Here is a 23,674-nt window from a genome sequence, read left to right as displayed (position 1 = left end):
TGTGGAAGGGGGTGGGTGGGTGGGTGGGTGGGAATGGTTAGTGGAGGAGGAAAAGCGAGCAGAATGCACGAGCCAAAAAAAAAAACTACTGCTCCCAGAGGTATAACATGCCTCGTGGACGTTGCCACGAGTAGTGACAGTGAGATTGACGATATGGCGCCTATGTAGGTGTGTGTAAACAGTGGATTCCTTTGGAGCATTGCAGGCTGCAACAACGGGTTGATGCTGAGCGAAGGTACCAATGACTCCCTCCCTCCCTCCCTCCCTCTCTCTCTTCCTCTCGTACAGCGGCTTCACCCGGCACTCCTCACAACATACTTTCGAGAGCGTGTTGGAATGTCTCCACGGCCACTCTACCCGCCGACGGGCCCTGCAGCTCAATCCGTGACCGCTGGTACACTAACGCACGCAGTTGCACTAGCTCTCGCTGCGGTGCGCCACCGTCATTCGGAGTACTGGTCGTGGCAACGCCATCACTAACATTGGCATCCGTTGCCGATAATAGACACCACGCTCCGAGCAGCGGCTGCAGGGAGAGCTCTGGGGCGGCGATTCCGGCCTGCAGGAGAAAATCTGGCAGCGTCGGGGCCGCAGGGAGACGGCGCGGAGCACATTCGGCGTTGACCTCCGCGGCATCGTAGCGACTAGTGGTGCTGCGTGTGCTACTGCTTTTTTTCTCTTTGGCGTTCAATTCTGCGCTGTCAGGCAGGGGATGCGGGGAAGCTGCTGCCACCTCAGCCGCCAAGCGATGACAGAAGTTCATTTGAGCGGCTGTACCGCCGAACACGCAGACGTTGCGGAGCAACAGCGGCTGCAGCAACGTCTTTAGGTGCTGGAGAAGCCCTCGCTGGAAGATGCCCTCTGTGATGATCTGGGCTATGCCTTGCTGGTTGATGCCGACATCACCCGGCGTGAAGAGCAACTCCGGAATCAAGAAACGCTCTTGACAGAGGAGGAGGTGCTGCAGCGCTGCGGCATCCACGCCACTTGTCTTTGGCAGGCGTGATGTCAGTTCTGCCTCCAACACACCGAGAGGGAAGAGGGCGGGTATGGTGGGGAGGTAGTAGCGCATCGGCACGTCAGGTGAGGTTGAGGCACTCGCCGTTGGTGAATTGGGTCTCTGCGAGATGGAGGACATCCCGTTGAGGTCGCTGTTCTCTCTCTGCAGTGGGGCCATCGTGGTCAGAGTCGTCTCCACCTCATGCCGGGTTTTGCCCTTCCACAGTGCCGCATAGCGCTGGAGACTGCGCCGCGGGTGCAGTGCCACGATGCAGCACCTCTCCTTTATGTGGTTGATGAGCCACGTGTCTTGCATCACGTTCATTTGTGAGAAGCTGATATACTCCTTTAATCGGTTTGTCAGAAGTTTGCCGCCTACGTCGAGGCGCACGATAGAGCTGCGCAGGGGGATGTAGTCCACATAGGGAACGACGGTGGTAGCAGAGAAGCCGACGTCCACCATGACAGCCAGGCCGCCACCAGTGGCGTTGCTGCCAGGGCGGCCGTGCAAATTTTCCGTGTCGGCGTCGACGGTGCTGCGCGGACGCTTGCGGGCAACGTTCGAGGGGGCCGGCATACCCCTCGCAAAGGTGTATGCGACGAGGCTCATAAAGGTGCTGCTCACGAGCGTCACTGAGCCGAAGCGAAAACTGCGCGTGCACAGAAGCCAGATCAGCTGCGCCACGGCCTTCGGAGCGGCAAAGGGAACTGTCAGCCATACATCCACATCCTCCTCCGACTCAATGGAGAAGTGCTGGAGCACGTGCTCCCACACACGCGCCTGCAGGCCACCATCGACAACGAAGCCGCGGTCGACGGGGCGGCGTACCATCAGGCCATGATAGTGCGGCAGGCGATCGAGCTGATCGCCCATAATGCCGGTGCCGGCGTATTCAGCCGCCCCCACGCAGTTCGGGATGACGAGCACTTTGGGTGGAGGCGCTGGGCTGGGTGCCGCTGCCACCTCTCCACGCTTCGGGCCGCCTGTGCATGCTGAGGCATGCGTTGAGGCAACACTGCTACCACTGCTGTCGGTGGAGGCTGGAAGATAGAGAGCCTTGACGCTGTGGCCGCCGTTATCAATGAATAGCTGCGCACGCGGCATACTCTACATGTTATGGTTGGGGTACTGGTGCGCACGTGTGTGAGGATAGCGGGTGGGAGTGTGCCGTGGAGGGGGATAAGAGTTGCTAGAGGGATATCGAAACAGACGGACAGGTAGATACAAAGGGGCGAGTGAAAGTGGTGTGGTAGCAGCGAAGATCGGGTTCGCGGTGGATTGGGGAGGGGCAGAGTCTCACAGAAAGTAGAGGGAAGGGGGGGGGCGGGGCGGGGCGGGGCGGGGCGAATCGCCACACTTGTGATCTACAAAGCAGCGAATGCCGCGCTTCCGCAGACACATGATAAAACGGTGGGGGCGTGACTGGAGTGACCACGGTTAGTGAGAGGGGCAATCTGTTTGAGGGTGAGTGCATATGTGTGCCTCTGCTGTTCGCCTTTAGTCGGGCAGCAGGAGCAGGAAAGGGCGGGAGAGAGGGGGGGGGTGCTGCTATTGTACATCCATGTCGCGAAAGGCATTGTAATGGTGGAGGAAGGCGGCAGTGAAGAACAGAGCCACGACAGCAAGAAGGTGCAGATGTGGCGTGGAAGACTCATTGACCTCCTCTCCTCTCCTCTCCCCCCACCTCAGAAGCCATCTGCGCTCTCCGTCGGGATTAGAAGCTGGATGATATCCTCCACGGCAATCATATTGTCGCTGTCTTTTTCCACGTCTTGCAGTATTTCTTCCGCCTCTTCCTGCGGGATACGAGCGCCGAGATTCAGAAGGATATGCCGCAGCTGCACCGTTGTCAGGTAGCCGTCTCCGTCATCATCCAAAAGATTGAGGGCCATGCGAACCTCCTCGGGAGTGGTGCGTTCCGGATAGAGTTTCTCGTAAAGTTCCAGCGCGCGCTCCTGCGACACACGCCCCTGGCCCTCCGGGTCGACGAGGGCGCAGTAGCCCTCTATTTCTGTCTGCGACGGGAACAGCCCAATGGCCCGCAAGTAGGTTCCCAGTTCATCGCTGCGGATAAAGCCATCCGAGTCCTGGTCTAGCAGTAAAAAATGCAGAGCCGCACGACTGCGTTGTGCCTCCGACAGACCACTCATACCTGCGTTCGTGAGTTCTGCCACCAGGGGACTGGGTAGGGGGTGGAGAGAGCGAATGGCTTTTGAAGAGTTGACGATTGTTCTCGTGATAAGCGGTGTGGTCCTATCGTACGTGCGCATGCGCTGTGCAAGCGCATAACGGAGAGAAAAGGTGAGGGAGGGAGGGAGGGAGGGAAGGCGGCATTGCTGAGGTCTGTGTAAGCACGCCTTGAGTGCGAGCCGTGGCACAGAGAATACGCCAGAGGGGACACAGACGTGCGTGTGCGTGGGTGTGTCGGGCCATCGTCAGGGGCGTGCTCTCCTATTCTCTTGATAAACATACCGAGGCGACGCGTGAGGCCGCTGCGCACAGCGGGCACGTTCCTTGACGAGTCATCACGCTGATTGTTGGAACGGGCGCTCCTCTCCCGCCTCTCATCGGGAGAATGCTAGGCAACTTGCCATGGCTTTTGATGATCTCGGTGCGTTGGTCTACGCCAGTGCGTGGAGTAGAGGTCTATCTTCTCGCTGTACACAACCACATGTGGGTCCATATATCGCACCCTCACACACACACACACACAACCTCCCCCTCCCCTCCCCTCCTTTTTTTTTATTTCCACCGAAGTTGGTCTAATTTTGTGTGCGGACGAGGAGTGCGTGCGTGGGAGGACTTCAGAAGAAACCGAGGACCGCTTCGGCTAGCCTGCAGACGCGGTCCACCTGAGAGGCGTCCTCTTCGTCCACTGCCTCGCAGTTGCTGAGGTACTCGTGCAGTCCACTGACCAACTGCGGTACCATACACCGTTCTAGCAGGAAGTGCCACGTGTCTCCATCCGCGGCTGAGGCGCCACCGTGGTGGTGATGGCGTGCAGGATGCCACTGAAGGGGGCTGAGATGGAGCACGGTCTCTGTCCTGCGTTGGTGCCCCGCAACGGATGTGTTGGTGGCGTCGGGTGACGACGCGGCTACCGGTGGCTGAGGGTACATGGCGTACATGCTGAAGACGTCGTCACTCTTGCCGCCACCACCACCATCACCACCCTTGTGCCTGCTGTCCGCAACCATCAACAGGGAGAGAAGCAGAGCCAAAACGAGTTCCACGGCCTCGAGTTGGGGGCGGCGCTGTAGCAAATCGCGCAGTGTCAGGGCTAAGGAGCGGCGCTGGAAGGCATCCAGGAGCGGGATGAAGTAACCAACAGTCTCCGCGATTTCACGCCATACATCGACTGTGTACGGCCCCACCTCACGCAGCTGCTGCAGTGCACTCGCATATGCGCCATGCTGAAGAAGGGCTATCCGATTTCCTGGTCGGTGTGCACACACACGCCACACATGTATCACACCCCGACAGATTCTCAAGTGCTGACGGTGACGCAGAAGGGCGCCCCGGAGCACATCGAGCACGCCGTCGCTGTGTGCGATAATATCTGCGAGGGATGTGCAAGTCTCCTCTTCGTCTTTGATCTCTGTCGCGAGGGGCCACGGAAGGTCCACCAAGGCGGCGCAGAAGGAGACACCCTCCACCTGCAGCTGCACCACGTCCGGGCAACGCCGCATAGCAGCTTCCATCTGGTGCACCATCGTGGTTTCACGAAGCGCGACAACCAGTGGTGCAGCGCGACGGCGCAGCGACACGCTACCCCCTGACACATCATCGGCATTACTAGCACCGTCGCTGTCCACGCATGCTGCCCCATCATGAATGAGCACGGCAGTCGCGGTGGATAACGTCTCCACAAGAACCGGTAAAAACCCCCGTTGCTGCTCCAGGACGTCCGCCAGCGTGCTTAGGAGTGGATCGCATCCCTCTGGCAGCGGTTCTGCCGAGTGGACCCGCTCCCGCTGGGCCCAGAGGTCGGCCATCACACGACGTATTTCGGAGGCAGTTTGGTAATGTCCCATCATCGGTCGCACAGCACGCAGTGCCTGGGCCACCAGATGCGGACGCTGGCTACAGAGACAGGCAACGACTGCTTCAGGGGTCTCGGTCTCTGCGAGAACACTCGGTTCGTCCTTGAATATGCTCGCCTCTTCAGTGGCCCAGTAGCGAATCTGGTCTAGTAGATCGATCAGCACAGCAACGCGGGCCAGTCCAGCCGCTGTGCCGGGGATCGAGATTGTTGACGCGTACCCACTAGGCGGGCGGCGCTGCCCGCAAAGCTCCAGCCGCATGCGCTGCACATGTTCTTCCACCACAGAGAGCGCCGGCGCTTGCTGCTGCGTGTCCACTTCGACGCCGCCATGGCCCCCCCCATGGAGAATGTCGGATGTTCCAATGTTAACCTCGTGCAGCATCTGCCGTGACGCAAACACACCACACCAGTGTGCTCGCGTTGCTTATGTGTATGTGAGTGAAAGGGGGGGAGGGAGGGAGGGATGTGTGTAATAAGGAGAGAGAGCCATCCCAGGCAGACACGTGATGATGGGGTACATGCGAAGGCGGTCGCCGCCTCTTCCCCTCTTTTTTTTCCATGATGTTTGCTGAACCACCGACAGACATGTTGGCAGCACCCAACACGAGGTGGGGACAGAGCGAGGAGAGCCACGATGGCTGGGGGTGGGAGAAGGGGACGGGGAGCGGGGCAGGGAGCTGTGAGAGAGATTCGCGATAGTAGTACATGGATGACAGCGAGCCTGAAGGGGGCATGCGTTCGTAGGTTAAAGGGGCAATATATATATATAGCAATAAAAAAGACGACGGTGCCGTAGCAGCGAGTTGCACGAGGAAAAAAAACAGCACAGCAGTGGCGGGGCGGGATTTAAACAGCGTATAAGGGAGGCGCCCCCTCCCCCCTCCCCCCCCTCTCCTCCAAGGCAGACGTGAGGAGGGGGAACGGCTTTAGCCCCATATCACTGTACTCCCCTCCGAGAGCGTACGCGCATGCGGGATGTCATGGTTCTGCCGCCATCTCCCCCCTTTTTGTTGTTGCTGCGCAGATACCCGACCTCTATTGCGGCGCTCATGCCCCTCCTGGAGCTGCTGGGGGCGTGGTGGCGGTGGATGACCCGGCAGTCAGCTTGTCTCCCAGACTCAACATGTTGATTGGTGTCCTGCCATCGGTGACGACGAAGCCACGCAGGCCGAGCTTGCCAAGAAGTTGCGCCTTCAACTCCGGCCCTGCGTTTGCGATCGCGATGAGAGTCTCCTTCCCAAGTGAATCCATGATTTTCTCGTACTTGGTCGCCTCGATGTCAGCAAGCCTGCGAATCTTGTCGATGGCGAGGTTATTCATGAGCTGGCGATGTGCAAGGTCCAGCTCTGCTCGCTTGCGCAGCACCTCCAGCTCCGCATCTATCCCAACAGAGTGAGCGGCGCAACGAATTGGGGTGGCATCTGCCTCTGCCTGTGCCTCTGCCAGACGAGCGGCGCTCTCGGCCAGCGCCTGCGCGCGACTGGCGCCGCACAACTCCAGCCCCGTGTTCTCGCCCATCACGCGCAGTAGCTCTGTGCGCTGTTGCTCGGCCTCGGCGCGGTCGTGCATCAACTGCAGATCCACCGCGCCTTTTGCCTCTTCCTCGAGGATAGCCGCCTGATGAGAGGCGTCACTTTCCTGCGCCTTCGTGATAATCTCTACTGCGAGCTGGACACTCTTTGTTAGCGCGGTGCGCGTCTTCATGTCCACTGGCTCAACGCTCTGCACATCCACCGTCGTTATGAGGAGACCATTCGCAGTGAAGCAGAGCGAGTCGCCGTGGGTGACGATAGAGCCGTCGGCCGCCGGCGTGAAGATCGCCTGGCGGATCAGTGTCGACGAGTTACAGTGGAAGAACTCGAAAGTCTGCCCTGCAATCGTTGACCGCACGCGACTCGCCAGGGCTTTGCACGCCTCACCAACGAAATCTGGGATGTTGAAGGCTAGCCTTGTGTCCACCGTGCCCACCTGGGCACTGCTGGACACAGAGCCAAACTCCCAGTTGTAGGCGAGATGAAGCCGCAGACGGGCGTGATCGCGGGTTTCGACCTCAATGATATCAGCCATGTAGTCCGGCCCGAGGTAGAGGCTTAGCGAGTGGATCTGATGCGATTGCTTTGGACGCCCACCGGATAAGAAGAGTGGGGTGAAGTGCTCGTGCGGCTCCAAGAAAACTGTCGCAGGGCCGGCCACCACGCGGCTGTAGCCGGTGCTCGTGTCGCTCAGACGCATCAATGTGTTGTGCTCGACGTTCGCTGTGATGACGTGGTAGCGCCTGATGTTGCGCGAGAGGCGTGGTGGGTGCGCGTTGCGGATGGCGGCATCAAGAAGCTGCTGCACATCTGCGTCAATGTTCTCATGCACCAAGTCATGGTCAGCGTCATCCATGCAGGAATCACTGCTGCTGCTGCTGTAGCAGCCACCCGCGACCGCTTCAACGTCGAAGGTGCTTGAGAGTTGACCTCCTCTCGCCATCCACCTAGTCGCTCGTCCTTCCTCCAACGAAGCATCCATCCTCTCGCTGGCGGACATGTCCGTAATTCGCAGCGACTGCCGCGGCTCCGCAAGCAGTCGACGCACATAAGCGCTCATGGGACGTTCCCAGAGCTGTTCGTCGGCGCTCAGCATGAACGGCGCGCCAAAGACGGAGCGTACCCGTCCCGTTTGAATGTTTCGCACGTAGACACCGCAGTTATCGTCGATCTTGATGACCTGCCGTCGTTCCACTACCCGCGCGTGCACCGGTGGGATGTACTGCCGCGGCCCGTAGACGAGCCAACGCGAACCGCCCTCTCGCACGGTTCCATCTGCCTCCGTGTACGTCTGCAGTGCGACATGCAACAGCGCCTCGTCCTCCTTGAGCACCAGCGCCGTGAGGGGTGGCGTGCAGTATTCGCCTGGCTGCAGCATGAAGCTCTGCCTCCCCACGCGAACCTCCGCTTGCTTGGGCCTCACCGTCCCATCGGGGCCGACGGGGTTGATCACAACACAATACTGCACGGCGCTGAGATGCACTTGGCTACGCCGACCCTGAAGGATTTCATGGGGCCGTGGCACGTATGTCCCGTCTTTGGTGTCGTCATAGCGAAGAAGATACGGCCTCTGAGCCTCACGGAACACGTGCAGCTGCTCATCATAGAAGGCCTTGTGGGAGACGAGCAGCAAAGCCTCAGTGCTGGTCAGCACGTAGGCATCGCGCACCTTCAGTGTTGTGGCTGGGTGGGGAAAAAAGAGGCCCCTCGCATGCACGATCCACTCCTCCCCCGCCACACGGAACACATTGTCATCATCCACAAAGTCATACTTGGCGCAGAGGTAGCATACCTGCTGCGGGGACACGCACACACCGGTGATCTTGTCCACAATGCGCTCGTCAATCCGTGGGGTGTAGAGCCCGGGCCCACGGAAAAGAAAGCGCTCCTGCGCAGCACGCCGCGCCTGAGCTCCTGTAATGGGATCCCTGACGTCATGCGTCTCGAGCGCCTCCAGAATGAGCGCCTCGGACGCGGTCAAAAGTGGCATTGGCCACGGCCCCTCCACAGTCTCGCACGGCAGGAGGGGAAACGGTGAATTACAGTGGAAACGGAATTCACTGCAACTGAGCGGCGACGCCCCGCTACGGTACTTCACTCTTGTCACACCCGCGGATGAAGAGAATGGACCTCTCAGCGCCGTGTACGGTGTCGAGATGTTAGGCATCGTCGCGAGGACTTCTGACACTGGGTGCATTGGATTATTCACTTTGACGAAGTGCATGGGTGGCACAATGACGCATGGCTGTGGAGTGTTCTGCAGCACGCGGTGATGGTCGTGCAGCGTGTAAGTGATGGGGCCGACTACGGTGAGTACTTCACACGTGTTTGTGTCCTCCACGTAGAGGTACTCGTGCGGCATCAGCTTGACCACGGACGTCGTGCTCATCCTCTTTGCCCCCTCCTCGAAAGAGACGGTGCCCATCTTTGTGTGCGTGCGCCCCTGTGCGCTCATCCTATGCTTGGCGGTGCAACAACAGAGAGTTCGTCCGACGAGGCAGCAGCGCTGACACACACACACACGCGTGGAGGAAGTATGCACATACGAGGTTCTCCCCGCCTTCTCACAGATAATTATGATGCACGAGGAGGAGAGGATGGTGGGTCAAGAGGTCACCTTCTAGAGCGTGTAAGGTGCGTGCAAGTGGGGGAAGTGAGGAGAGAGGAGGCAGGGAAAAGGAGGGGGAAGGGGAAGGGGGGGTCACTGTGTATGGAAACTGGTAGGCAGCCAGACGACTAGCAGGGCACAGGGAGAGGAATAAAACAGGGCTACACTCGGAAGGAGACATCGGCTGCCAAATGTTGACGTCGAGAGTCTTCGGCTTTTTTTTTTTCGTGGACCTCTTAGAGGTTGAGAGGACTTCATTTTGGTGTGTGTGTGTGTGTGTGTGTATGGGGGGAGGGAGGGGGCGAAGAAGGTGGTGGCACATGCACGGATAGCAATACAGACCGGCATTCGTCACCATCGGCGACGGCGTCAGTGTAAGCACACGGTTGAGAAAACGAGTGAAGAGCCACTCGGTGACGCGTGATCGAATACGCTGCGAGGGGAACGTCTGCGCATCTACACACACACACACACACACACACACAGAAGAAACGACTTTCTATAAACACATCAACGGGAATGAGCACGACACTGCAAAGAGAGTCAGAGGGGGGCGAGGGCAGGAAAAGGCGGTTATATAGCACACGCATCATAATGTGGGACGAGCGCTGCAGATGAGTCCCTCACCCAACTCTTTGCCCCCTCCCCCCCCCCCTCCCCCCTACGCAGTGCCTCACTCACTTCAGCACTACGTCGGAGCTCGCCGCCGTCCGCACCGCCAGAGCCAGGAGACTAAGGAAAGAGGATGCGTAGTCGGCACCGTAGCATTCCGCGCCACAGCTGGTGCGTACCGAGATCATGAAGATGTGCACCGCGAGCCAGTAGTCTTCTGGCATCACACCGAGGTCGCGATGCACGCGGCCAATACCCTCAAGCACTTTAGCTATCTTTACCCAGGGGGTGCCCAATGCCACTCCCCGCAGTGCTGTCACGACGATGCGCATGAAGGAGCGAGCGTACACCACCTCCGGGTCGGTGGTGTGTGGGTGCACGCCGCCCAGGGCATCACACACCTCGGGCGGCAGAGGCGACACTTTGTCGTGGTCGAGGGTGTTTCTGCCATCGGCGAGTTCTCCACGACGCTGAGACTCGATCCGTTCCTGCTCCCGCGCCACCACTGTCTCCATATCCAAGAAGAGGGAGCGCACAAGAGGGTCCGGCAGCACACGCGATACCCCAACAGACACGGTGCGCATGACTTCGTTCAAGAATGGCGCCAGGGCCGCAGGTGGAATCACAGAAAAGGACGCACATGCGCGAAGCGCCTCCTTGGTCCGCTCAATTGCGATGGCTGGCGAGTCGCCAAGGGTGCGCTCGGCGCTTGTAGTGAAATTGCGCACCATCACGTCGACATCACCCACCGGTGCTGCAGACAGCATTGCCCACGTCTGCAGACCTTGCTGCTGGAGAGACTCGGGAAGACTAGATAGGTCGTTGAGGTAGTCGTAGTTAGGCGAGAATATGTTCAGTGGATCCTGAGCAATGACGCTGGCGTTCTTTCTGGCGACTTCCTCGATGCGGCTGCGCAGCGCATCAGAGAAATAGTTGCCATGACACAGCAATGACGTGATACGTAGGTTGTTGCGTGCGAGCCGCAGCAGCTGCTCACCACCGGCCTCGTGAATGGCGTTTTTGCAGACGGATACGCATGAAAGGTAGCGGTGGCGCCGGAAAAGGGCGGAAAGGCGTGCGCAGGTGAGGTCGCCGAGGTGGTTGCCGTCGGCGTACAGGGCGCAGAGATTGGTGCAGTGTGCTAGTGTGACCAAGAGCGGCGCGAACGCGACCTCGCCGAGGAGCTCCGGTCGCAAATCTGCAACCCTTAGCGCATTCCAGCGATGGGGAAACGACGCGTCCGCCTCACGTTGAGACGGCGCGCTGGCGAGTCTTTCCATCACCACGTCACTGTGCTTGATTTCGGTGTTGCTGTAGCAGGCAAAAAATTGCCGGTAGTGGTGGTAGAGTTCTGTGAGAGGCATTACACCGTACGGGGCGTCTCCTTTCTGGGTGAGGGCTAGACTGATCTTCGGCACCGGATCTGGCAGGTCCAGAAGATGACGCACAGCATCGTCGGCCTCCAACGCAAGGCGCACCTTCGCAGTCAAATTAATGACACGCACCATAGCGTACACGCTGAGCGCCACGTCACTCACCGCATCGCCCTCACCCTTGCAGTCCCTCATGCCACCGAGCACAACGTCGTGGCTGCTGCCGTTGCCACCACTGGTTGTTTGCTGCTCTGATGACCGACGCTCCCGCTCCACCACGTTGACCGCCGCCTCCTGAATCACGTCGAACCGCACCGGGATGCGCACCACAGTACACATGTCACGACTAGCGAGATAGTTGAGTGAGGGCAGGAAGGCCTCTTTCACCCCTACTGGTACCGAACTACTACCGCTGCGCGACATGACGACCTCTATCCGGACGGAGGCTGAGGAGTAACTTGGCGTCGGATCGGCGTCATTCGACGCCGCGTCCAGCTGTGGCAGTGCACTATCCTGATCCTCGACCGACGGCACCTCCTCTACCGCCGCATCTTGGGCTAGCCCCAGCATCACAGGAAGGAAGGCGGCTCGCTGGCGGTGGTGTTGCGGTTGCGAGGTGGACGGGCTGCTCTTGGAGTTGGCAGGATGAACCTCACAGAGAGGAGTGGTGGAGACAAGACCAAAAACTTCCTCTGTCTTCACATATGGAGCTTTGGCGGTGACATGAAGCCCCATCAAAGTATTCTGCCGCTTCAGCTGCTCCGCCACGGCCTCGTTGTGGACCTCATGACCAATGATGCTGACAGCGATGGAGCCGAAGAAGAGGATGTCGCACCTGCCCTTGCTCATCTCTTGTAGAATTGATGGGTTCGTTAAAAAGCTAACAAGGAAACACAAAAAAAAATGGCGAGGAGGCGTGCACAGACACACACGAGGGAGTGCGGTGGTAGTGGTAGTGGTAGTGGTGGTGGGGGTGACACAGGGGGCGAAGAAAAGTTGTTGGTCCCCTGAAAGCCTGTGTAGAGAGCAGGTGGTACAAGACGTGGCGTAGCTTTTGTGTTCAACGGAAGGCAACTAGGCGCTTGGGTGAAGGGTAGAGAGGCCCCCAAAAACAAGTCGGTGTATTAACGAGTGATAGAGACGTGGTCGAGTGAGGGAAAGATGTCCGTAAAGGGGCATGTGCACATATTAGGAGCACGCACGTGTGTGTGTGTGTGTGTATGTGCGTGGGAAGGTCCACCGATTGCACAAGTGCTGCTGCTGATGCAGGCCACAGATACTGATTCGTCATTTTTCTCTTGCGTTGAAGGAGACTTTCGCCTTCAGATTATGTGAGCCGACTCACAAAGCAACGCGCGGTACGCCAGAGACAGGTCGTATTGGGCCGGGGAGGCAGGAGGGGGAGCGGGGGGGGGGGCGATGTACGTTAATGAGCTGGCGCTGCAGCGACGAATTCTCTGCTGCAAAATTTGCACCACCACTTTCTCTTTCCTATGACGTACGGTACCCTGTTCCCCCCCCCTCCCGAGAAGCGTGTGGTGGTGTACCCCGTAAACAACGCCAGTCCAAATTTCAATTTTACATTGTTGCCTGCAACTATCCGCGCACCAACGAATGGGGAGGGAAATAAAATGTAATCCCCTCCCTCCTCCCCTCCCCTCCCCTCCCCTCCCCCCAAAAAAAGTGTGTGAGGGGGGTGGGAGACTGGACATGGGGAAGGCGAAGCGGTGCATCCGAGAAATGATCATACATTGGAGAGAGAGATCTATGGCGGCGTGTGCGTGTGGATACGTGGGTATGTGTGCGTGCGTGCTCACGTCCTATCGCGCATACATACATGGCACGCACGCGCACGTAGAGGTAACATTAGTTTACATGGAAGCGCGTTAAATAGAAACGGGGCAGGCACGCATACACACACCTTTCCACACACGGGGAGCGATGAGAAGCAGATGCGTCTCGTCGCAGGAGTCTCATGGCGAGACTGACCGTTGGCGTAGAGAAACAACAACATCGAGGACACAAGCGACAGGGGCCTCATTTTTTTTTGTTGTTGGGGAAGGGCGGGGGGTCAACCACGATGCAGCAGCATCACCCCGTCAAGTGTCGTGTGTGGTTTGAGGATCTACTGTACATAAACACGGGAAGGGGGGGAGGGGGAGGAGGAGGTGAAGGAGGTGAAGGAGCAAGACGCGTGCGCGCAAACCCACACTGCCACCACCTGACCTCTCAAAACATTTCCCCCCCCCCCCCCCACAGAGCAGCACAGAAACAAAGCGAGTGGATGAGGGGACTACCAACCGGTGCCAATGCAGTAATAGCCAGCCCATACACGTGGCCGGTAGCGCATCGCCGGCTCCTCAGCGATAAGGTGGCGGATAGAGCGAGCAAGCAACGACGCACGATGGCGCGTCACCGCCCCGTTCCCCCCTGGCTTCACCACCTCCACACGGCGCTGCGGCTGCGGGGCCATGGGGCCTCGCACACTACCGTTGGTTCCCCCGCCCTCGGTGGCAGTGGCCTTACTACCCGATATGTCAGCCAACGAGGTCAAAGGCAGGTGGCACCAGTGGGCGTAGAAATGCTGGAACAACTCCATAGGCTTCATGTCTGGCGTGCACCACTGCCCTGCAATGACACAAGGCACACCGCTGCCAGAAAAGGCGCGCAGCAGCCTCAGCACATCGTCGCGGATACCTTCTATGTGCTGGGGAGACATGTTTGTGTTAGTCAAGACGACGTGCTCCGCCGCCAGCTCCATGTGCGCGATTTCCGCCGCCCGCATCAAGCCAACGTCTCCCATCGGAGAGGCAGTGCGCATCACCAGACCGCCTTCGCCCTCTGGCTGCGCGGCGGTCTGGCTTACCGGGATCGACCGCGACAGTGGCGCCGACGCTGTAGTGGGCGTTGCGATATGCACTGTGCGCGCACGTGGCAACACTGTCCGTAGAGACTCCAGGTCCTCTACGAGTTCCACTTTATGAGTGAGGATGGCCGTCTGATGGTCGGTATGCTGGCTGAGCCGCTTCGCCAGCTGCACTTGCCCCTCGCTCAGCATTGCGGCCACTGCTGCGGCTTCTTCCACCGACCTGTTCGTGTTGGGCGGGAACGGCGTGTAGAAGAGCTTGTCGGCTGCATCGTGATCGGCATCTCCCTGCACGGCTACCACCTCGCGGTGCATATCCTGCACCTGCACGCGCTCAGCGCTGAGGGCGGCGAAGGCGGCTTGCGTGGCAGAAAAGGCCAACTGGACAGCCACGTCCTCGACCAAGTACCGGTCGTCGGCCTTGGCATTCAGCAACGCGTGAAATGGCACTAGCCACAGCTGCCCAGATGGCACCACAGTGATGATCCCGTCATTAAAAAGCCGCTTCGAGTCTAATGTGCGCACGTAGCCGCTGATGGGGTGGATGCAGGCCTGGTAGAGCACCCGCAGTGGCTCCTGCCAGGTGCGGCTTGGCAGTTCCGTTATGATGTTTGACTGCATCATCATCTCCGGGTCGACGCCTAGGGACTGCCGGAGTGAGGATACGAGGCTGCGCAGGGTGCACTTGAAGTCCTTGGTCAAGTTCACCTCCACAAAGCGCATCTCCTGCGACTCGGCCACTACCCAGATGCACAGCGACTCTTCCCCCTTATAGACGTTCTCCTCGACGCTCCAGTCGTACTTGGTGGTCAGTGTGTAGTAGACCAGTGGTGTCTTTAGCACACCAGCGACCGCCGCGATCTCGTTGAGAGACGGGCTGGTGTTGAAGTTCCGACCGAGTTTTTCACTCAGGGTGTCGTTATAGTCGTTGTTGAGGCTGCTTTCCAGAGCCTCGAGGGCGGCGCTGTAGCGGTACGTGTGAAGCAACAGGTACACCTTGTAGTGCTGGCACACTCTGGCCAGCACGGCCACCGCGTCTGCCGGGAGATGCTCCTCCAAGCTGAAGCGGGTGGTGCCGCGGTAGCGACCAGTGGTATCAATCATCTCCTCAAACTCGTTCGCCGCCCCCTTGGGCGCCTCCCCCGTCTGAGCAGAGGCGGCGGTGCTCTCACCTGTTGCCAAACCAGAGATGCCCATTAGCGCCACATCGCATTTATGCGGCACACTGGCGCTGCGGTCGTTGACCAACGCCCTCGAATCTGGGCCGCTTTGCAGCACTGTCCAGAGCTGCAGGGCCTCCTCGAGTGCTGCCTCTGCAAGTCCGTAGTCGGATCGCTGAAGGTGCAGACGGGCGCACAGTGTCAGCCCCGTCGCCTCGAGCACCGCACATCGGTGCTTTCGGCCGTACGTTACCACCTTCTTCAGCTGCACGAGAGCCTGTTGAAGCTGAAAGGTGGCAACGTACAACTCACCCAGCTGGGCGGCGCAGATAGCACTCAACAGCCCGTGATGCAGGTTCTGCTCGCTGTAGGCGACAAGATCGTACCACACCTCGCTGAGGAGGATGCACTCGTGGTAGAGGTAGGCGTCCGTGCCGAACCACGTCAGGCCTGTCGGCGACGTCGTGTTGAAGTGATGCTCCACGATGAAGGCGGCGACGTGCGACAGGGTCTCCTCCACGCACTCCCTCAGCGGTGCAGCCACCACTTCGCTGAGACGCGCCATAACCCGAGTCGCCTCCACCCACAAACCGATCGCCTCCTTTAAGAGCAGCAGACACGACCACTCTCGCACAAAGGCGGCGGTGTGGCGCACCATCTCTTCAGTGCCGGGGAGCAAGAAATAGTCGTCCTCCGTCACCGCCGTGGCTGCGATACCGCCCTTCATGTCGTCCTGAGCTCGGAGGAAGAGGAGCAGAGCCGCCTCGTGGCAGCGGTGGAAGAGCGCTTTCTGCACGTTCTCTTGCGCAGTGTGAACGTCCCTCTCCCACGCCGCGTTCTTCGCCTTCGTGGCCACATCGTGCGCGAGTTTGAACGTGTCACAGGCCTGTTCCAGTTCCCCGCGTTCGAGGTGCGAGGCCCCCTCCTCGATGAGCAGCTCGTAGCTGAGCCGCTGCAGGTTGCTTGCCACCACCGCCATCCACTCCCGCTGCCCCTCACTCACAGCTATCCGCATTGCCTCATTCCACGCCATATACGCCGCATCCAAGTTCCGGTTCATGTACTCACGACAGCCTTGGTCAAACAGCAGAGTGAACTGCTCCTCCATCGTCAAGAGCATCATGCGACCTGGGTCTAGTACCTCCTCAATGGCGTGCGCCTCGTGTTGCTCCGCTGGGACGTCGCCGGTTGTCCCATCCACGAGACCCGCCTCAGCAGACCGCGCACTTACCACCGTGGCCGACGCTGGGGAATCAGTCCTGCACACATTTGTAGCAGACAGAGGGGAGTGCGGCGGCGGTGATTGGACGTTGTCATTGACCTCCACCGCCGCTGTTCTCTCCTCTTCATCAGAGGCGGTGAGGTTAGGCGCCGTGCAACCGCCTCCATTGTCTTCATTGGGCAGTGGGGCCAACACAGTAGCCCTTGCCGTCTCAGCGCCGGGGTATGTGTGGGGTTGTACCCCGCTGGCAGTTGCCCCGTGAGATCGGCGGTGAGTCTCCAGCGCCAGCAGTTCTTGCCGAGCCTCATAAGCGCGCCGGCTGGCATCTCCCCGATTGATTTCCATGAGCAGCCGCGCTCGCTCGGCGAAGAGCGCCTTGTAATCCTTCACCTTGTTCAAAGGAAGACCCTTGTGCTCCAGCGAGGCTACCGCGGGGAGTGGTTGGCGCGGCTGTGGCCTCCCCAGTGCCGCCTCCTGCCACGTGTGTCGCGTTAACGCATCTGATGCTGTAGTAGGCGTGTTGTAGGAAAAGCCGCTGTGAGAACTCGACGACCCATTCGCGGCACTGCGTCGCGACGCGGCGCCACTGCATGCTGCGGTTGCCCCTGGAGAGGGGCCGTCTGCGGCTGCCTTGTCGGCACTATGAGGGCGATGAATGACCTGCAAAGCGGCTTTGGACTGCGGTATAGCAGGCAGCGATGGCGGCGACCGACCTCCCGTCGCATCGGTCGTGGCGGCAAAGCTCGACACCTCTTTGTTGACTATCATCTTCGGCCCGGAGGTTCGCTGAGCGGCGATGTTGTGCTGCAGTGCCATGCGAATGCGGCTCTGCAGCCCTTCGAAAATGTCGGTTCCGCTAAGAAGAAGGTGAGTGATGCGGGGGTTTCCCTCCACCAGCTGAAGCAATCGTTTTCCCCCTGAAACGGAGATGGGGTTGTGACTCAAATTAAGTGAGGCGATGCTGACGTGGCGCTGAACCACCTCGCAGAGGTCCATAACGGCGTCATTGTCAATGCCGTTCCTTTCGAGGTTGATAGAGACAATGGTTTCGCACAGGCTGATCATACGCATCACCGGTCGCAGCCCTTTGGGGCCGAGGTAGTTGCTGCCCAAGTTCAGGCGCTCAAGACTGAAGTGGCCGCCACGGTCTGTGATGTAGCGGATAAGCGCGGAATTCGCCTTGCACCCTTCTTCCGCGCAGAAGCGGCGATAAAGCGCTACATGGTCTATTGTGCCGTCTGCGAAGACCGGAGCAGGGATAGCGGTGTAAAGGCTGTTGCCGCCGTCATTCCCCTGGCTCAGAGGTGGCAGTGCTGTTGGAGACGCCATGTCCGCTATAGTCAACTCGGTTGTAATGTACGTGTGTGGTGCTGGTGGTGGTGGGCCTCGATCTTGTATGCAAAGGGTTCGGTGCGCCTCTCGAGTTGTCACGTGCCGTGTATGTGTGCGTGTGTGTGAAGGAGAGGGGAGGGGTGCTACTGGGGCAAGTGTGGGCGATGGCAGATGTTACAGGGACAAGATAGGAAAGCAGGCGAGAGATCAAGAGAGGGAATTACAGACACGCGTATGCGTTCCTGTGTATACCAGCATGCATGTCCGTGTCAGGATGATGTTGCGCGACAGAGCAGAGGCGTCGTGTACCTGCCCGGCTCCTCCCTATCAGACCTCTGCGGGTACTCGAAGGTGTATACAGCGCTAGAAAAGGGAGTGCCACGATTTCATTATCCACTCAACCTGCTCCGCCCCCCCCCCCCCGCTGGCTCCTCTTTCTCCCTCATCCTGGGGCTCGCTCGTCTTTTTCTTTCTTTTTTTTCCATGTGCGCGTGTAGGTGTACGTTACGTGTATTTTACTCGAGGGAGGCATTAAAGGAAAAAAAAAGAATGCGAAGGGCGCTCAGAGCCCCCCATTCAAACAGGCAAAGAAAAACATGTAAATGCGTGGGAGGGGGAGGGGGAGGGCCGGCCCTTCTCCCACCCCAGGGTGCTCCTTTTGTTGCTGCCGCAGCCTCCTTTTACCGCCGCAGCCAGCATCAAGCCAGAGCGAGCTACTCGTGTAGCAGCATACGACGTAGAAGGTCCTGCACGTGGCACTGTCGCACGGCCCGTTTAATCCAATCGTCCCTGCGATGTACGTACTGCTCCACGCAGCACCGCGACATGACCTTGTACGCGATGAAGCGTTGCTGGGTCGGGCTTGAGGCTGCTTGCTCAACATTTTCCTCATTCTCGTTGCCTGCTGTTGCGGAAGCTTCTGAGGACCCCGCCGCCGCTGTGGTGGAGGGCGGTGCGGGAGTTGTGCCACTGCTTTGCGTGTGCATTTTATGGTAAAGCGGCACCAGCGCCTTCACTATTGCCTCCTTCACCGGCATGGGGGCCGCTTCGTACAGACTTTCCACCATGAAGGCCGCGTATTTATCATAGATGAGCTTGTCAAGAGACGACTGCAGGCGACGAAAGAGACGCATCAGCGGCCCCTTCACCTCAGCCGCTGCCACAACACCTGTTGCACCACTGCCGTGAGTGGCCTTGTCGGCTCCTCTGTGGGTTGGCGTCGACTTGGGCACGGTGAGCGCGGAGACCTTAATGTACTGCTGCAGGAAGAGGCTGCCCTTCTGGTGGCATGCCAGGGCCACTAGGTCGTCACGCTGCAGCTTGTCCAAGGCATATTGCAACACTGTCGATGCCGTTGGGTGTAGGTGAAGGAGGAAGCGTCCCAACTCGTATCCTTTCTCGCCCAGCGCCGCGTCCACGAGGAGATACTGAGCCGCCCCCTTCGCGACCCGCTGTTTCGCCAACGCGCACACAGACGAGCACACCACTGCCTGAAAGCTAACGGGCACCGGCGAATAGCGGACATGCTGGGCGACCTCCTTGCGAAGCATCGAAAGGACATCGGCGGGCAGTGTGGTGCCGTGGTGGCTCACCTCCCCAGTGGTAGAGTTTGCAGCATCACTGGCCTCAGCGGCGGAAGACACCAGCCCAGAGGACGCGGATGGAGACAGCACGACACTCTCAAATGCGCATCGCTTCACGAGCTGCACAAGCACCGGCGTCAGAGCTGGCAAGTCGAACAAACATGTCAGTCGCGGTTGCAGCACGCGCCTCCAAAGCCACTGGAGGTGTGTGGCAGTTGGCGCATATAGGACAAGATCCTGGAGAACGTAGCCGGTCTGCGCGACGAGGTCGCTGCTGGGCTTCAGGAGGTTATCTACTTCAACAGTGAGTGTTCCAGCTGCGCGTGACCAGCAGCAGGACGCGTCTCCACCCGGTACCAACGTCGCCTCCGAGCCGCCGTCGATACCCTCTGCCGATGCGCTCGCGCAGATGACAGCGGCGTCGCCCTCGGCCACAACCGCAGCCGGCGGTGGCACCTGCAGGTAGCTCTGGAAGACGTGGCAGCCGAGCGGGTCTACGAGCAAGTGATGCAAGAGCGGCTTTCCTTTGTAGGAGAGCTGCTCGATTCGTTGACGCACGCAGCGGTCTACAGCGGTGTCTTCGTCACTCACGCGCAAGAGGCTCTGCACAACCAGGCTCGTTGCCGGTGCCTGCACTGCTGCCATCCACGCTTCTGCCGGGCTCGCAGTCTGGTACTCGCGGCCGTAGCCCTCCTCTAGCGCCTTGATAACGGCCTCTGACAGTGCGCCGAGGACGCATGGAAAGGCAACAGGGCGGATGGGCAGCGGCGCCTGCCTAATTGGGCGCCCACCAAGCATGAGAATCACTGAGCGCAGGGCGCGGCCACCAATGTCATGGATAATGAGGTCTTCGGCATGCTCGCACATCTCCTCTGCCATAGAGCTCAGCAGCGTGGCAGAGCTCGGCACACCACTGCCGGTGTGTATGCCTACGCCACCCTCGGTGAGTTCAGCCTCCAGACCTTCCGGGTTCGTATCGGCGAGGGCGCTCAAGCCCTGTGATAGGCTTGCCAGAAGCGTCTCCAACGTGTAGCTCGCAACAGGGGCGATGAGCAGCTCACATATGTGCCCGAGAAACACATAAAGAAGTGACTTGACGTGCAGCAGCAGCGCGTTCGTCAAGGCCAACTCCACGACACGGCACACCGTGCCGTTCCGGAGGATATGGAATGTTGAGTCGGCCTTCAGCAGCTTTAGGAGCTCCGAGAAGAAGCCGTCCACAATGGAGGCTAGGGCGCCGGCATCACCACCGCCACTGCCCTGCTCCTCCAGCGCACGCTGAACGGACTTGAAGTACGCGAGTGTGCGATCCCGTTCTTTCTTCTCTACCCGCTCCTCACGCCGCCGCTCCATTTGTTGTCCTGGCGAGAGGTCACTAAACCGCACGAAGGCTTCCTCCCTATCGCCCTCGCGTGGGCGCTTGCCCCAGTGCGCACTCGGTGGCATTACTTTGTGTGCTTGTGTGTGTGTGTGTATGCACGTTGCTGAGGTTAGAAAAGGGAGGGGGAGTCGAGAGGGGAGTTCTGAATGCCGGTAAAAATCGGACGTCTGCAGCTTTGCAGAGAGGCAAAGAACGCTTGACGGTGAAGGGTTGGAGAGAGGGGGGTGAGGGTGGAGGATCAGGCTCTGCACACGTATCGTGATGCAGCGGAACGCGTGTTGAGCTGCGGTGGTTAACCTTTCATTTTGTTAAAAATGTTACATAAGTGCAGAAAAAGAAAAAACGACAGAGAGCAGTACAAGACGAAGCGGCTGCGTGCCTGGTGAGAGCGGAGCAGCGGGCAGGTCTATTTTTTTTTTTGGGGGGGGGGGTGGAAGGGCTTTCTACCGAAGTGTGGGGGGATGCTGCAAGAGTAGACGCGTACAGTTCACCACATGTCGCCCACGTTTATCATCCCTACTCAAACGTAGAAACACAGTGACATACCGTAATTACACACACACACACACACACACGCACACGGGCGCTGGGCGGCGGGGTATAATGCTTCTCGTCGCTAGCCTGGCGTGTAAAGGAAAAACGTTCGTGTGTGTGTGTCAAGGTACAGCACGACGGTCAAAACGAAGCCAATTGGAGGCAGACCACGCGGGGGTGAGAAAAAAAAACCACAAGTTTACGTGTCTTTAGTTCAAGTACGCGTGTGGTGCAGTGAGGACAGGAGGGAGGTGCCGATGCAAAGTGCCGTATTGGTTGACGCGAGGACAAAACCGTAATTGAGCGAGAACCAGCGCTGAGCAGCACCGTCCACGTGGAGACAATGTCAAAGAGAGTGCACCCGAGACTTATGACCGTCTTGATCATGAATTTTTTTCATCAAAAACTGTTGGCCGATCATGCCATTTGGGGCCCCACGCGAGGAGCAGTGAGACTACGGCATTGAAGAGGAGGCCGAGGGCCCAGACGAGTTTGGGGCTGCAGTAGTCTTCGACGATACCAAACGGCAACACTCCAATGAGCCAGCTACCTGCGAGACGCTCCGTGATGAGGATGTGGGCGCCGCGTGCAGCGGTGGTGATAGGGCAAGTGTATGCCGCACACCCGCCTGATAAACTGAGAGATCAAGGAGGTGGTGGAGGGTCGCCACCAGTCCCTTCTTGAAGCCCAGTCAGACGACCCTTGGCAGTTAGCTCGGCATGATAAGCTGGGGGGGAACTTGCAACAATGGAAAAGAAAAAGATGTGAAAAGAAAAGAGGCAAGGAAGAGGGGGATGCGAGGCGGTGCAGAGATACAAATTGCCATGCACGCAAAAGTGCATGCAGGCATGACAAACTTACAGGCGTACAAACGTACATGGGAGGGCCGCAGTTTGCCGTGGCGTTCTGCGTATCTGTTCGATTTTTTTTTCATTCAAAAGGTCCAGCGCCCGCTGTGGGGTCCACATGTGAGCCGAGCAACGGGCACTCCGCCCCCACATCACCACCACCACCACCACCACCCCATAACTAGCGCTACCACTTCACGCCTCGCTGCTGTACGTACGTCCTTTGTCGAAAAAGTCATAGGAGCACTTGAACTCCGCGCTCGCGGAGAGCGCGACACTCGGCACCGTCTTGCAGGCGACGCACTGCCTCGGCAGAGGCCACGCACCCCACCAGGTGCACCGACTGAATGGTGGTTACCGTGACAAGCTGACGCAAGAGCTCCTCAAGGTGCAGCACCTCTGACACGCGATTGTAGTGCAGGGCGATGTGGCGTAGCGATGTGAGCTGACCCACAGCGGCCGCCAGCGACTCCCAGCCGAGTGACTCGACGGCGCAGCCGGACAGCAGCAGTGTGTGTAATTCTGGCATGGACTTGAGCACACCGCCACCCCCTTCAGCAGTGCCATCGCACAGCATCGACACGCCCAGGTCACCCAGTAAAGTGAAGGAGAGGTCCAACACGGAGAGGCGGGGTGTGCGCCACAGCACCTCGACCAGCTTATCCAGCGCTGGAACAGTAGCGAAGAGTGGGTTGGCAGCCAGCCGCAGTTCTTCTAGCGCCGCTCCAGCAAAGTGTGTGGAAAACTGCGCGAGTTGTGCATCCGACATACCGCAGTCGCTCAAGTCCAGGATCTGCAGCTGCGAGCACATAGAGAGCGCTTCGCCAAGGGCTTCCAGAGGCGGAGCACCCGGCACTGCTTCCTCATCGAGCCCCTCTGTTCCCTTGTAGCGCTGCCGACCTTCCTGCCGATCACGGCGCTCAAGCTCGTAGGAGGTGGGTACCTTGGCGCTGCTGCCGTGACCCTTCATGTAAGCCGGATCGTAAGCGAAGAGGCCGCCTTCTTCAGCCCCGTGGCCGCTCCCCTCGGCTCTGCTCAATGACGACGAGCTTTCCTGGGGTGGTTGCCATCTGAAGGAATTACCACTCAGTCGTAACGCCTGCAGCCTGCTCCAGTCAGGAAGCGCGCGACTGAGGGCGTGTAGACTTGCACAGGTTAGTCTACACCGCGAGAGATCCATATCTGTGAGGAAAGGCCAACAGCGCGCATATTTTGTGAGCGCCGTAACCCCTGCGTCGCCAAACTTGTTGAGACACAGAGTCCACGTTTGCAGCTCTGTGGCGTGCTGCAGGGCTGCTGCCATGTCCTCGAGACTCGCGGGCTGAAGACGGCAGTGACGCGTCTGGAGGTGTCGTAGTCGAGTGCACGGCATTAGACATTGCGCCATGTCGAAGGTGGAGCGACGCGACAGGTAGACGCCCGACATATTCAAAGACTCCAGTAGCGGCGCCTCTTCTCCCACGTGTTGTTCGCGTTGATTGAGGAGCAGCGCCACGACAGCCTCGCTCACCTCGCACTGCGCCAAGCCGAGGTGCTGCAGTAACCACCACCCACCGACGCCACCCTGCACGTCCCTCA

At 59.2% G+C, this 23,674-nt stretch overlaps 7 protein-coding genes across 7 annotated transcripts; all 7 read right to left on the bottom strand.

The window, feature by feature from the left end:
- Window positions 1-307: 307 nt before the first annotated feature.
- JKF63_04998 (uncharacterized protein) lies at window positions 308-2,104 on the bottom strand (the record flags this gene model as incomplete). Its single annotated transcript, XM_067900968.1, has 1 exon — window positions 308-2,104. One exon carries the CDS (start codon window positions 2,102-2,104, stop codon window positions 308-310), a length of 1,797 nt encoding a protein of 598 aa, XP_067757331.1.
- Window positions 2,105-2,685: 581 nt separating this feature from the next.
- JKF63_04997 (uncharacterized protein) lies at window positions 2,686-3,150 on the bottom strand (the record flags this gene model as incomplete). The annotated part of the gene is made up of 1 exon (XM_067900967.1): window positions 2,686-3,150. One exon carries the CDS (start codon window positions 3,148-3,150, stop codon window positions 2,686-2,688), a length of 465 nt encoding a protein of 154 aa, XP_067757330.1.
- Window positions 3,151-3,804: 654 nt separating this feature from the next.
- Window positions 3,805-5,427, bottom strand: JKF63_04996 (uncharacterized protein; the record flags this gene model as incomplete). Its single annotated transcript, XM_067900966.1, has 1 exon — window positions 3,805-5,427. One exon carries the CDS (start codon window positions 5,425-5,427, stop codon window positions 3,805-3,807), a length of 1,623 nt encoding a protein of 540 aa, XP_067757329.1.
- Window positions 5,428-6,092: 665 nt separating this feature from the next.
- JKF63_04995 (uncharacterized protein) lies at window positions 6,093-9,002 on the bottom strand (the record flags this gene model as incomplete). The annotated part of the gene is made up of 1 exon (XM_067900965.1): window positions 6,093-9,002. One exon carries the CDS (start codon window positions 9,000-9,002, stop codon window positions 6,093-6,095), a length of 2,910 nt encoding a protein of 969 aa, XP_067757328.1.
- An 860-nt stretch (window positions 9,003-9,862) lies between these two features.
- JKF63_04994 (uncharacterized protein) lies at window positions 9,863-12,019 on the bottom strand (the record flags this gene model as incomplete). The annotated part of the gene is made up of 1 exon (XM_067900964.1): window positions 9,863-12,019. The coding sequence occupies one exon, from the start codon at window positions 12,017-12,019 to the stop codon at window positions 9,863-9,865; it is 2,157 nt and encodes a 718-aa protein (XP_067757327.1).
- A 1,444-nt stretch (window positions 12,020-13,463) lies between these two features.
- JKF63_04993 (uncharacterized protein) lies at window positions 13,464-17,747 on the bottom strand (the record flags this gene model as incomplete). Its single annotated transcript, XM_067900963.1, has 1 exon — window positions 13,464-17,747. The coding sequence occupies one exon, from the start codon at window positions 17,745-17,747 to the stop codon at window positions 13,464-13,466; it is 4,284 nt and encodes a 1,427-aa protein (XP_067757326.1).
- A 716-nt stretch (window positions 17,748-18,463) lies between these two features.
- On the bottom strand, window positions 18,464-20,779 carry JKF63_04992 (uncharacterized protein; the record flags this gene model as incomplete). The annotated part of the gene is made up of 1 exon (XM_067900962.1): window positions 18,464-20,779. One exon carries the CDS (start codon window positions 20,777-20,779, stop codon window positions 18,464-18,466), a length of 2,316 nt encoding a protein of 771 aa, XP_067757325.1.
- Window positions 20,780-23,674: the final 2,895 nt, after the last annotated feature.

Source organism: Porcisia hertigi, chromosome 21, assembly GCF_017918235.1.
Source record: "Porcisia hertigi strain C119 chromosome 21, whole genome shotgun sequence".
Taxonomy (NCBI): Eukaryota; Euglenozoa; class Kinetoplastea; order Trypanosomatida; family Trypanosomatidae; genus Porcisia; species Porcisia hertigi.
The sequence above is the reverse complement of the archived record's forward strand: the minus strand, read 5'-3'. Positions and strand labels throughout refer to the sequence as shown.